Below are 14029 nucleotides of genomic sequence, written 5' to 3'. Positions count from 1 at the left end.
AACATATTTTACTATACCACATATTAATAATGTGATACTGACATGTTAACGTGGTAATTGACATGATAGTTTAACGATGTGGCACTAACATGCTAGTATTATAGTTGTGGAATATAAATTGCGTAAATATAAAACTTTAAGGACAAAAACTACACCACTTGATTTGTCTTATTTTTATTTTATTTAATTTTATTTGGTTATCTTTTTTTATTCATTTTTAAAAAAATATTAAATTAATGTCTTTAATTTTTTTGGAATGGATTAAATTTGTATGGAGATTAAAAGGGTCTAGATTACGGTGCGTGGAGAAAAGGCAGCCTAGGGATGTTGTGTTTAGAGAATTAGAAATGATGAACTACCCTGATGGGGACTCATGATCAAGCCAACATAATCATGATCGAATTGGCTAATGATGAGATAATTTAGTTGGAGGTAGAACCATTGCAAGAATCAACAATCCAAGAAACCGTAATAGAATTTAAATTTGATCAAGAGATATTGTAGATCTTACGCAACAAGACCAACAAGACTATATTTTGGCCTGAGATTGGAATAAAAGGACCATTAAGCCACAAAATAGATTTGGATATGCTGATATGATTACCTTTGCCCTTACTGCAATAGAGGAGCTTGGAGGAGATGAACCTATAAGCTATTATGAAGCTGTGAACAGTAAGCAATATCAAAATTGGATTGCAACCATGAATGATGAATTGAATTCTTTGAATAAGAATGGTACTTGGGGTGCAAGTTGACAAACCTAAAGGCAAGAGGCTTATTAGCTGCAAATGAAGGAATTTCAAGGGTGGGAAAGGTTAGATTCAAAGCAAGGTTAGATTCACACATCATCAGGAGATTGACTAAAATGAAATGTTCTCACCTATTGTGGAACTCACTTTAATTAGAATGGTTTTGGCCTTGATTGAACGAGAAAATGGAATTAGAGTATAGCTTGATGTGAAGACAACTTTCTTACATGGTGACCTGAAAGTTTTATCATTGTGGGTGAAGAAGATAAGGTATGCATGTTAAAAAGGTCCCTCTATGATCATGAGCAACCCCCTTGACGATGGTACAAAAGGTTTAACACCTTCATGTTGAAAAATAATTTAAAAAGGGTTGAGTATGATGGTTGTGTCTACTTGAAGAAAATTGAGTGTGAAGTTATTCTCTACTTACTTCTCTATGTAAATGATGTGCTGATTGCTTGCACCCGTAAGGAAGAAATTGAAAATGTGAAGGTTATGCTTGAGAGTGAATTCAAAATGAAGGATATGGGAGCTTCGAGTAATATTCTGGGTATGCAGAACTTTAGGGACGAAACTAAGGAAAATTATTCATCACTTAAAAATCTATATAACAAGATTTTGAAGAAGTTCAGTCAAAGGCAGTATTGTTGACTCGTATGACTCAACACTTTAAGCTCTCACAGTAGGATTCACCAAAGATTGATGAGGAGAATTCTTATATGAAAAGGTTTCGTATGAAAAAATATATATCTCCTTTAAAATCTTTTTTCCTTGTATTTTTTTCTTTTTTCTCCTGTTTTCTATCTTGAGGCTTTGCATAGATTAGTTTTTATGACAAATTATATACATTTTGAATACTTCTAATTATTTTAAAAATAGATAAAAAAAAATTATATTACAAATGAGAACGATAGTAGATAAATTATAATATTTTATTAATTTAGTCTCATGATTAATTGTATTTAAAAAGTGTTACTACCACCTGTCTTTTTTCAAGAAATAAATTTTATATTATTTTTGTTTTTATTTGAGATTTCAATTATAAATTTTATTCTAATTTTACATTGTATTATAATCCAAACATATTTTATAATCTTTAAAATTTATCGTATTCTTATATTTGTATTGTATCAAAAACAAATGTGAGTAATTGAGTCTTCTTTTCTTCGTTTACACAATTAATATTTAGAATGAGTAGTACTAAGTAGCTTATGACTTCATAAATTACTTTGTTTCAATAATCATGTATGTTAAACGAGGTCTAGCGTGGGAGACCATGACAAGTCTCCCATCGTGGGAAATTAAGTTCCTAGCTTTAGATCTATTAATTTTGAAATTAAGGGATGAATTTTTTTTCTTTTTTTTCCCTTGTGGTTTCCAATTTGTCCTTGTCCCTTCTTTCTTACTCAAATAGAGCGCAATGTTCGCCGTCGTCATGACATCAAAGCCAACAATGAAAACACTTTCATCAACCTACTGTTCCATTGTTAGTAACAACCAGATGCAGTTTTATCTTTTGAATAGTTGTAGACGTGGTGTATGTAGTTATAGACGTGGTGCATGCAGTTGCAGACGTGCCATACTTTTAGGATTCAATTTTTCATACGATTTTTACTTTTGCTATATATATCCTCTTGTAATCCTTTGGCAAGATATAACAGAACTCATTTTCTATATGGTATCAGAGCCATAAACATTTCCATCGTTCTCTGCACTCACTACTCTCATGGCCAACACAAGTCCTTCTCTTCTAGCTCTTGCCAACACTACCAATTCCAACCTCAATCTTCAAATCCCTTCCATTAATATCAAACTAGAAAGAGATAATTATTCCCTATGGCGATCTACCATTATTTCTGCACTTGAGACTTTTGAACTAGAGTCTTTCATTTTGAATCCTGCACCACCGATGCAGACTCACATCATAAACACTTCTGACGGTGTGTCCAGCACTGAACCCAACCCTGATTTTGTTCTATGGAAGAAACGTGATCGTTTTGTCCTACTGTGGATTAAATCCACCTTATCAGAAAAAAGCCCTCTCCTTGGTCGTACGTGCCACCTCTTCTCACATGGCATGGACTGCCATTGAAAAGACCTTCCAAGCTCAAACACGAGCTAGACGCATGGCAATGAAGGTTCAACTACAAACTCTAACAAAAAGGTCTCTTTCTATGCTTGAATATATTGAGCGCAAACGCTTCATTGCTGACTCTCTTGCTGAAAATCTTCATCCAATTTCTGATGAGGATCTTATTGGTTATATTTTAAGCAGCCTTGATTCCTCTTATAGTGCTTTCTCAACTGCTTTCATAATGAAGTCTGATGATGTCTCTGTTGATGATCTTGTTGGCCTTCTTCTTCAAGAGGAGGCTCGCTTAGAGCAGGAACATGTTCATCAAGCTGTTGTTGTTTCACAGCCCACTAACCCAACCCCACTTTTGTCTACTTCTGTTGTTTACACTACAAATCGGTTCTCAAACCGGTCTTCTTCCACCAACAATCCAAACAACAATTCTGGTTCGTTTCCTAGGCGCAACGTTGACAACCCTCGTCGTCGTCCTATCTGTCAACTGTGCAGTAAACCAGGACACGAGACTATTGATTATTGGCAGCGCACTAATCAAACTAATTAACCTTCTAGACGTGCTAACCCAAGAGTTTCCTCTCGTCAAGCTAATGTTGCTCAAACTGGAACATCTTCCACTGTTATGGACCCATCATGGTACTTTGACACTGGTGCCACAGATCACGTCACTCCAGATATTAGTAAGCTTACCATTGCCAACGATTACACCGGTGATGACAAGTTACAAGTAGGAAATGGTAAACATTTATCTATTTCTCATGTGGTTTCATCTTCATTACCTAATCTTTCCTTGCCTAGTGTGTTCATTGTTCCTAACCTTACCAAAAATCTCCTCAGTGTTTCTAAATTAACTCGTGATAATGATGTTTTCATGGAGTTTTGGCCGACTCATTGTTCTGTTAAGAATTTTCAAGGACAAACACTTCTTCAAGGGGACATTAGCCATGGCTTGCATCAGCTTCCTCCTGTCAAAACTAACTTGACCTCAACTATGGCACTTACTGGTGTACGTACTTCTCTCCATGGTTGGCATCAACGCCTCGCTCATCCACATGAGTCTCTCTTAAGGCGTCTTCTATCCTCATTTCAACTTCCAGTATCTACAAATAAATTTCCAAATGTTTGTGACTTTTGCCAACTTGGGAAAAGTCATCGTTTTCCTCTTCCTACATCTCATGTTGCATCTACCAAACCTTTTGACCTTGTGTACTCAGATGTTTGGGGACCATCTCCTCACTTTTCAATTAATGGAAATCGTTATTTTGTTTTATTTATTGATGATTGCACTAAGTTTGTGTGGATTTATTTTCTTTCTCAAAAATCCCAAGTTTACTCCATGTTTGTGCAATTCAGAAAGATGATAAAAACTCAATTTAATTGTAACATTAAGTCTCTACAATCAGATTGAGGAGGTGAGTTCCACAATGTTTCCACATTTCTACAACACCATGGCATTCACCATCGCGTTTCTAGTCCATACACTCAGGAACAAAATGGTGCAGTTGAGCGTCGTAATCGTATTATAATTGAAAAAGGTCTTAGCCTCTTAGCACAATCATCACTTCCACAAATTTTCTGGGAAGACGCATTCAAAACTGCTACATATCTACATAACCGTACCATCACTCCTCTTCTATCTTATCAATCTCCCTATCAAAAACTCTATCATAAATCTCCAGATTATTGCTTTCTCAGAACTTTTGGTTGTTTGTGTTACCCATTTCTGAGACCTTACAACACACATAAACTTGATTTTAGGTATCTTCCATGTGTTTTTCTTGGCTATAGTGTTGCTCATAAGGGTTATCTATGTTTCCACAAACCAACTTCCAGGATATATATTTCCCGTCATGTTGTTTTCAATGAAGATGTCTTCCCTTATTCCTTACATGCATGCCCTACGGTCCCTACTTTATCAACCTCATCGCAACCCACTACACCCCACATTCTTCAACATGCTGCTGATTTGTTGTGCCCACCTCCCTCCCCTCCTCATTCCACCAACCAATCTTCCTCCTTTATTCCTAAAACCTCATCCACTACTCCCTCCTATCTACAACCCACTATCAGTTCACATGCCAAACACACCCACCCGTCCACATCTCATTTTCGGCCTGCAGACAAAAGTACACATCCTATGGTCACCAGGGCACAAACAGACTCTCTCAAGCCCAAGACCTTCTCTATCTCCATATCATCTACTCCAACCACTGAGCCACACACTTTTAAACAAGTTATCCAACACCCATGCTGGCAACAAGCCATGCAACATGAATATGATGCTCTCATGAGAAATTGCACTTGGTTTCTTGTTCCTTGTCCTACTAATGTTAATCTTGTTGGGTGTAAGTGGATTTTCAGGATCAAACGACGCTCAGATGGTTCCATTGAACGTTACAAGGCTCGTTTGGTTGCTCAAGGATTTAGTCAGGAGGCTGGCATTGATTACTTTGACACATTTAGTCTTGTTATCAAACCAACTACAATTCGGTTGGTCCTATCCATAGCTCTTTCCAATGGTTGGTGCATTCGGCAACTTGACATAAACAATGCATTCCTTAATGGGGATTTAATTGAAATAGTGTACATGAAACAGCCCCGTGGCTTTGAAGATTCCTCTCGTCCATCACATGTTTGTCGTCTCCTCAAGGCTCTTTATGGCCTAAAACAAGCACCCTGTGCTTGGTTCAACAAGCTGAAACACTATCTTGTCACCCACGGATTCAAGGCTTGTCACTCAGACACTTCCTTGTTTGTTCACTTGTCTTCAATATCAATCATCTACATTCTTGTCTACGTAGATGACCTCATCATCACAGGTACACATGCAGGAAAAATTCAGCAGTTCATCACTCAATTACATACTACCTTTGCTCTTAAAGACCTCGGTGATCTGCACTATTTTTTAGGCTTGCAAATCTGCAGGTCTCCAGCTGGTTTAACTCTCTCACAGGAGAAATACATACATGATATTCTTTGCCGCAGCAATATGACAGAAGCCTCATCTATTTCCACACCAGCTGACCCTACTTCTCGCCTTACAAGTCGTGGTGATCCTTTTCATGATCCAAAGCTCTTTAGGCAAATCGTGGGTTGTCTCCAATATGTTATCATTACCCGTCCTGATATTGCCTATGCTGTAAATCGTGTTTGTCAATTTATGCATTCTCCTACATCTTTACACTGGCAGGCGACAAAACGCATCATCAGATATTTAAAAGGAACTTCACATCACTACCTTCATTTCACACCTACAAGGGCTCAATCTCTTCTCGCTTATTCAGATGTTGGTTGGCTTTCAGACACTGAAGATAGCAAGTCTCAGTATGGTTATGCCATCTTCATGGATCCAATCTTATCAGCTGGACTTCTCGAAAACAACGAGTTGTTGCACGATCTAGCACCGAAGCTGAGTATCATTCACTCGCATACACTGCTGCTGAGTTGCTGTGGATCAAACAGTTGCTTCAAGATCTTTGTGATCCTCTTATACGTCCTCCATTATTGTTATGTGATAATGTCGGCGCCATTTTTTTGACCAAGAATCATGTTATACACACTAGGTCCAAACATATTGCTTTGGATTTCCATTTCATTCGTGAGCTGGTTGAATCAAAATTGCTCCAAATCTGTCATGTATCTTTTGTGGATCAAATTGTTGACTTCTTCACAAAACCATTAACCAAGGATCGGATTTTCTTAGTTCCAAGCTCAAAGTTCATTCTGACCTTAAGCTTGCGGGGGGCTAACAACCAGATGCAGTTTTATCTTTTGAATAGTTGTAGACGTGGTGTATGTAGTTATAGACGTGGTGCATGCAGTTGCAGACGTGCCATACTTTTAGGATTCAGTTTTTCATACGATTTTTACTTTTGCTATATATATATCCTCTTGTAATCCTTTGGCAAGATACAACAAAACTCAATTTCTATAGTTAGTGTTTTGCCCCTTTTTCTCTCATTTTTATCAAAAACTTGTGAGTTAGAACAAAAGACAACAAAAAAAAAAGAAGACGAAAGTTGTAGATGCTCATATCTCTTTACTTGATCCACGACAACTCATGGTGCCTCTCACCTCTCTTGCCATGGCTACAACACCAAGACAGTGTCGGAGCGCAAAAAGGCGATTCTTGATGCCACCGGTGGTATCAGGCAACCCATTTTGTTTTTGATAAAGCATGACTCTCTCATTTCGAGATTCTCTCTTTATGATATTATCGGAACCCCCAACATTGATGTCGATGTTAGCCACAATCACCAAATTTGAGGTACACCATATCCACTATTGTAATCCACTTTTTTTAGTGTTTTTTTAATGTGTAAGATTTATTGTGTTTTTTTGAGGTGGCCATTTGCGAGGTCATGTAAAGTTGCGAACTTCGTGTAGTGCGGTTTCCTATTGGTATCAAAAGGTATCAAAAGCCTCATTATCAGAGCACTTTAGGATTTTGTTCTTAAAGAGTAGAGGCTTCTTCAACTTGGCTGAGGAAAGGGGTTTGGAAGGGGTGTTGAAATTTTGGTCGAGTTTGATTGTTAGTTTAGTTGGTGCAATTCAACTTCAATGGATTTAGTGGGTTTTGGGTCAAACAATCAAAGCTTTTGCTTCTTGGCCATTGTGATGAAGAGGTAGGATTAGGTTTCAGGGGGGGGGGGAAGGGGAAATTACAAGTGGAAGAAGGGTCACAAGGGAGGTGGGGGCAAAGGAGCAAACTGAAAAAGAAGGAAATAAATGAAAAAAATTGACCTTTAATTAAAAAAAAAGTATTATATGTAATTGTAATTTCTTTCCCATAAGAGACTTATGAAGATCTCCCACGCTGTCTATATGCCAATTTGTAGAACATAAAGCTAAAACCAACCAACCCATCACGTTAGTAATTAATTAAGCCATTACTTTAGGCCTTCAAAAGAAATACTTTTATTTGCAAATAATATTTTTAAAAATAAAAATAATTATTACATGATACATAAACTAATTTATTAAGAAAGATTAAATATTTTTCTTAAAAAAGCAACCATTCTAATATAATTTTTTCATAAATAATTATATATTAACATATTTTTCTTCAATGCATTCATGTCCACATCTGTCCCATCACCACCCAGTTTTGTTGTTTTTCTTGGGATTTTTTTCCCTTCCTTTTCTTCCATTTTGGTAAAAAGCTTTTCACCTCTTGCTATCTAGGATTTGGTCATTGAGATAAATAACAAATTGCAAGAATCAAAATTGCTCGTATCATCTCACATCCCTCAAATTTACCCTTACCCTATATCAAAAAATAAATTTATAATATTTTTAATAAATTGCATGTTTTTGGTATTTATAAAAATCTCATCTTAGAATTTATTTTATGCATAAATAAACAGGGGGTCATATTGCTAAAACAAAATACAAATGTCTTATTAAGGTCTCATGTTTCTCTATTTGATGATGTAACATGCATGTTAAGCTCTTGTAAAGGGAGAAAGTATAACTTAAAAGAAAATAGAATTAATTAGTAAAAGTGATATAAGTGAAAATCCTTGAAGACAAGGAAAAGAGAATGAAGATAATCTCCATGAAGTAGATGATTAGTCCAACTTTTGAATGCCATAGCTGTGGGGAACACAACTCATCTGATCAGATCGAACCATTATTGCCTAAAAGCTACAGCATGTGGACCAAAAAAATGAAGATATGATGTGGAAAAAGATCAAGAATTAATGTGATAAAATTTAATTTGAAGATTATACAGTTGAAACTTAGCAGGTATATATATTTATCAGTTCCTCCCTTGGGTATTTGAACTTTCTGAAGTTATAACTACTCCACCTGCTGTCTCGGAGGAGGTACGCTGCTGAGTCTGTGAATCTGATCATGACCAACCATAATAAACAATAGTCACATTGTGTTCAACATTGAGATTATAAAGAATATATATGAATGATAATCAACTAATTAATCTCTTTGCATTAGGCTACTGATTGATCCTACTCTATACATGAATGTGTTTGTCATGTTAGCAAATCAAATTAAGAGGACCTTACATATTAGTGTGTGTTAATTTGTTGGAGGAGAAGTGAAAAATGAAAATTCCAAAAATTGGTAACTTAATTAAAATACAGTGAGATAGTACAGTTTGATTTTCTCTAGTTGTTTGATAAAACACAAATTTAACTTCAACTCATTTTCATATGGTAACAGCAAACAAAATAGTATAAGGGAGTTGTAATATATTTTCATCTGTGATGTTTTTATGACTAATTAGATAAAAATTCATCCAATTTTGTTTTCTTTCTCGACTGAAAACAGAAAATACATAGAATTTTGTAGCACAAGTTGTACTAAAAAAGGGTAAGAAATTGCAAAACAATTAGAGGTTGATCTAGCTGAAGATCGAAAAAATAACTTAATTTGTTTTGGTTACTGTATTCGTTTAATATTAAAAACTTACAGCAGTGGTAGTATGTGACATGCACTGTGGGCCAATGCATGAATGCAAGACCATTTGACTGGTTCTTTAAACAATTTAACCACCACAATATTTTTTTTTTCCTACTGAAACCACATGCATTCACTGTTACTTTACATGATGACCCTCTCCCTCTGTCATGACTTTCTTCCACATTGACCCATGCATTATACGGTTCATGGCACAACCGAGACAGCTCATTCACATGGGGCTGGGGTTGCCCATGTGGACCCCTATGGCCACATGTTACAGCCAAATCATAATATATATTGTGTGTCAGTAAGTGCATCATAATTCATAAATCTCTGTGCACCTCTCTCTTTCACCCCACTCTCCTGTGTGGCCATGTGTGTAAGCATATATTTAAGTGACACACATATAAATTAGACATCATGAATATTCAATATCAAAAGGGTAATTAAACTTAGAATCAACATGCATTCTTGTTAAAAAAATATATTCAATGAGAAAGTTAAATTTTAGTATGAAGATGTTTACCATAACTTAATTTTATTAATTGAGGTAGACATTTGTTGACATATGATAAATTTGATAATTTTTATAATAATTTTTTAAAAAATATTCTAAAAATAAATTTTTTTTATTGAACAATGGTGTAAAAACTTTAACATTGACCATATATATCTGCTAAACTCTTAAATTTGAATTAAATTAACTTATTAGAGAAGAGATAAGAAAAAGTACCACTAGGGGAAGAAGGGGGTTGCCTTATTGGAAGTTGTTGCAATTGAGGTGGAGGACGATAAGCAGGGAAAGAGCCTTCCATGGGTGTGGGGTAGTATAGATAGGAGGGTCCAGCTGGTAAGCGATGTGGTTGGGTTGAAGAGAATGTGCCCCTTGGTGCTTGCACAGAATAGCCATAGTAATAAGGGGAACCCATGGTGGAAGATGATGGTCCATAGAGTTGTTGGTGGTAGTATTGTGGTTGCTGAATTTGTGGGTTATACATCGTGGCCTGTGCTCAACACAAAACATTGCACAATCAATCATTAAACCAATGTTATACAACTGTTCTCCATTATTAGTAACCAACCCTGACATCATTAACGAAAAATTACATGTTCTAATTAATTGATTGATTGGAGGGAGGAGAAAAAAAAATATGCTTACTTGGTGGTACCCATAATCAGGGGTGTAGGTAGGGTAGCTGCAAAGAGAGTTAAAACCAATTTAATCACTAAGCAAATATGGAAGGAAAATACATTAATATTGCAGTGGTGCATTTGTTTCTTTGAGAAGCAATGGCTCAAAATGGAAGACTCCTATTGTTGTGGACTGACACTGAACTTAATATAATGTATGGTTTTTTTTCTCTCAGTAATAAATTAAATATGTGAGGAAAAAAGAGATTAATATCATTAGCTTTAGTTGTCATGTGGGACCCCCAAATTGATCAATGTGTAATGAGAGTTAGTGCTTGATTTGTGGTATGGTATGATATGATATAGTGTGCAATGCAAGGTCCTTAAGATTGAATTAGTTATGAGTGATTCAGTGATAGGGTTCCTTTTTGTGGCTCAGGCATTATGAACATGTTGTTCTCCCCATCAAGCAGAAAAAGTAAGGAATAAAGCAATATATATAAAGAATGGTCAAGGTGGCATCCAATGATATGAAATTTTGCATGCACATAAAAGTATAAACTATGCAGTCCGGTTGCAACTGACAGAGTGGAGTTTAAGGAAGGAAATTTCTGACAGAACGTATAAAGAATTATCAACTATATATGATAATTGGTAGAAGTTTCTAGGCGATTCAACAAGTTGAATGACCCCTTCAAAATCTTATTTTATTATTTTGCAATAATATCTTTAGCTTTACGGTAAAGAATAGACAAAATATGCTATATAGTAAAATTTAATATCCTACAGTATAGTGTAAACTTAGCAGAGAAAAGATTCGGCTAATGTTGATAAATCACATTCTAATAAGCATAATTAACTTTTTTTAAAATATGGTAATTTTTTTTTTTACGATAGAAGAAAAAAGGTTGAAACACCTGCGAGAAAGGACAAAGGATAAAAGTTGTAAGTAGAAACAAATAAAGTAACACCGTTTATCTTCTACACTCCTTTGTATTAGATTTCTGCGGTTCCATTGCATACAAAACTAAAGTTTATATATTGTGCCTTCTACACGCCTCAGAAAATGAGCATATTTTGAAGAGAGAAAATAAAACGTAAATATAAGAGTAATTTCCACTCTGTTTTTGTTTATACGTTCATCATATTTTAAGAGTACTTTTTAATTTACCAACTAATACACCTCATAAGACAACAATAACATTGCTGGTGAGAAAATGACTTGATGGTACAGGACATGCAAAAGTACCGAGAGATGAGGGATTTTATTATGTACAAGATTATAAAACAAATTTATTATCGCAGGACCACTAATATATGACACAAAAAAAATGAAAAATTACATGCATTGCCACGGATTAAATATCCTTTGATTGTACCTATTGTCACCAGCATTTCTACTATTACCATAGTTGTATACATCAATTACATAAGTTGCAAAAGTAATGTTTCTCATCGATAGGTAAAATCTAAGGGTACCCTATCTTCTTAGGCCTGCTTTAATTTATGACATTAATAACTCAACAATTTCACTCACACTCCTCCTCCTTATTGCACAAAAGTAAAACACAGTGAAACCTAACCTCCACATCTCTATTTTTCCCGTGTAAAGTTGGAGAGTGTAAAAATGCAGTTTTATTGTATTCTTTCAAGTTTTGCCATGCGAAAAAAGCTCAAATTATGACATACATCAGGTAATATTATTTGTCTTTTTTAATCATGTTATATGTGTGAAATATATTTTAATTTTATTGGAAATCTAACCGGCTATTTTACAGTATTTTCTACTTATCACGTTTTTTAATGTAATAAACATTTTTTGTTTTTACTGTATATACAAATTCATGTATAAATATGCAATGTAGTGGTTGATCAACAACTCATAAGAAAGGAGGAAACACAATTGATTAAGCTTTATGGTGAGGGGTAGTGGTTAAAAAACAAGATGAAGGAAACTAGGGGGAAAAAAATGCACATGATGGTTGTTGAAAGTTTGGCCTTGTGTGTACTTTTAATGGTGATATGATACGTGAGGATTTTCACGCTGTCACCAAGACCTACTGTAATTGGGGGGGAGCAGTCAAGCGACATATGTAGAGAGCAATGTGTGCGTCTATATGCAGTTCTCAATTAATGCCATGGACCAGTTCCCCTTTGACTGTGAGTGACAGACATGGGTAATAATAAATGCCCACAGTAAATGAACAAAGCTAACTCACTCACTCACTTACCCATATGGCGGGTAAACTAGCGGCGGTGGTGGAGGCGCCAGTGCCGGCGGTGGTCCTGCCGCTGGCACACCACCGTACGACGCTGCTGTCGTCCCTGGTGCTCCTCCTCCTTGGAATGTACCTCTTCCTGCATTACCACCCCACAAGACACAACCTCAAATTTGATCAAGGAATTAACAAAACATTATGTTACATTTATTATATACATATATCCTAAGTTTAATCATATATCGTACTACCTTTCTTTCCTATTTATAAGAAAAGAACGGAGGTAGTATGATGATAATTATTATGTTTATAACATTGTGAGATACAAAATGCAAATAAAAGAAAAGAAAGTGAAATTAATTAACCTCTAGGTGGTGATGGTCTAGGTCTTCCTAGAGAAGCAATGTTACAATTTGCTCTTCTTCCATCAATAACTGGGTTTGGATCAGTACATGCCCTTCTAGCTGATTCTGGATCACGGAAGGTTACCTGTTGTTTATTGTGTTTATATAGGGACAAGTTTTGTGTGTAATGAGGATCAAATCAAACAACACAACACACGTTGCAGTGAAAAAAGAATCAAAGGCAAAGTAAAGTGTGTGTGTGAGAGAGAGAGACATACGAATCCGTAGCCTTTAGATTTTCCTGTGTTCTTATCAGTGATAATGACAGCTTCAAGAATGTCTCCAAACTGCTCAAAATATTTGCGCATTTCTTCGGTTGGAGTCTCCCAAGCTAGGCCTCCAACGAAGACCTTAGTGAACGTTGTGTCTCCGAACTGTGATCGGTAATGTGGGTAAGCCATGGTGTTTCAAAGGAAGAAATAATATAGGGTGTCCTTGTTCATGCATGAAAAAAAGCTAGTTCAGCTCCAAAGTGTGTGTATGTGTTTCCTTGTTTCTTCTGATCTCTAGTTATTCATGAGTTGTCGTCTCTGCCACTTTCTTCTTCTTCTTGTGCCTTGTAGTTGTAGTTCTCCTTCTCCACCATTCAACAACACCCACTTCTTCTTCTTACGACAGAGGAATCATTGAATTTGAAGAGAGGGGCTAATAAGGGGAAAAGGGTGGTGGTGGGTATGGTTTATGATGGTGTGGTATCGTTATTATTTGATGGTTGTTTGTGACAGAGAAGTTGGTTAATTAAAACAAGAAAGAAAAAATATGGAAAGGAAAATAAAAGGGGATTGTTAATTTTATAATATAAAATACATTATTATTATTATTATTATTTTAAGAGAAAAGAAAAAAAGGCTTGAGAAAAAGGGTAGTGGTGGTGGAGGAGAGAGAAAGGGATCTGACAGCTGCAAACTCTAATTGCTGCCAAAGAGAGAAGGAAGAGAGGGTTGTGGGCTTCGTAGTATTTCACAACAAGTGACAGCTGCGTTACTATCTCACTTGAAGTGTTTCCCCTCTGTC

General features: G+C 35.8%; 2 protein-coding genes across 3 annotated transcripts; one reads left to right on the top strand and one right to left on the bottom strand.

Annotated features, from left to right (window-relative positions):
- The first annotated feature begins 596 nt into the window (after window positions 1-596).
- Window positions 597-3385, top strand: LOC114381692. The gene is made up of 2 exons (XM_028340923.1): window positions 597-672; window positions 2700-3385. The coding sequence occupies exons 1-2, from the start codon at window positions 597-599 to the stop codon at window positions 3383-3385; spliced, it is 762 nt and encodes a 253-aa protein (XP_028196724.1).
- Window positions 3386-8308: 4923 nt separating this feature from the next.
- LOC114381138 (RNA-binding protein 38-like) lies at window positions 8309-13805 on the bottom strand. 2 transcript variants are annotated; one of them, XR_003659966.1, is made up of 7 exons: window positions 13234-13805; window positions 12977-13100; window positions 12624-12750; window positions 10421-10457; window positions 9995-10265; window positions 9272-9522; window positions 8309-8688 (listed from the first exon to the last, which is right to left on the bottom strand). XR_003659966.1 is itself a non-coding variant. In XM_028340319.1 (6 exons), the coding sequence occupies exons 1-6, from the start codon at window positions 13414-13416 to the stop codon at window positions 8600-8602; spliced, it is 831 nt and encodes a 276-aa protein (XP_028196120.1). In that variant the 5' UTR covers window positions 13417-13801; the 3' UTR covers window positions 8309-8599. The 2 variants fall into 2 exon arrangements, 1 of the variants encoding a protein (XP_028196120.1); XM_028340319.1 differs by lacking the exon at window positions 9272-9522 and having other exon boundaries at window positions 13234-13801.
- Window positions 13806-14029: the final 224 nt, after the last annotated feature.

The sequence above is a fragment of the Glycine soja genome, chromosome 13 (genome assembly GCF_004193775.1).
Source record: "Glycine soja cultivar W05 chromosome 13, ASM419377v2, whole genome shotgun sequence".
Classification (NCBI taxonomy): Eukaryota; Viridiplantae; Streptophyta; class Magnoliopsida; order Fabales; family Fabaceae; genus Glycine; species Glycine soja.
The sequence above is the reverse complement of the archived record's forward strand: the minus strand, read 5'-3'. Positions and strand labels throughout refer to the sequence as shown.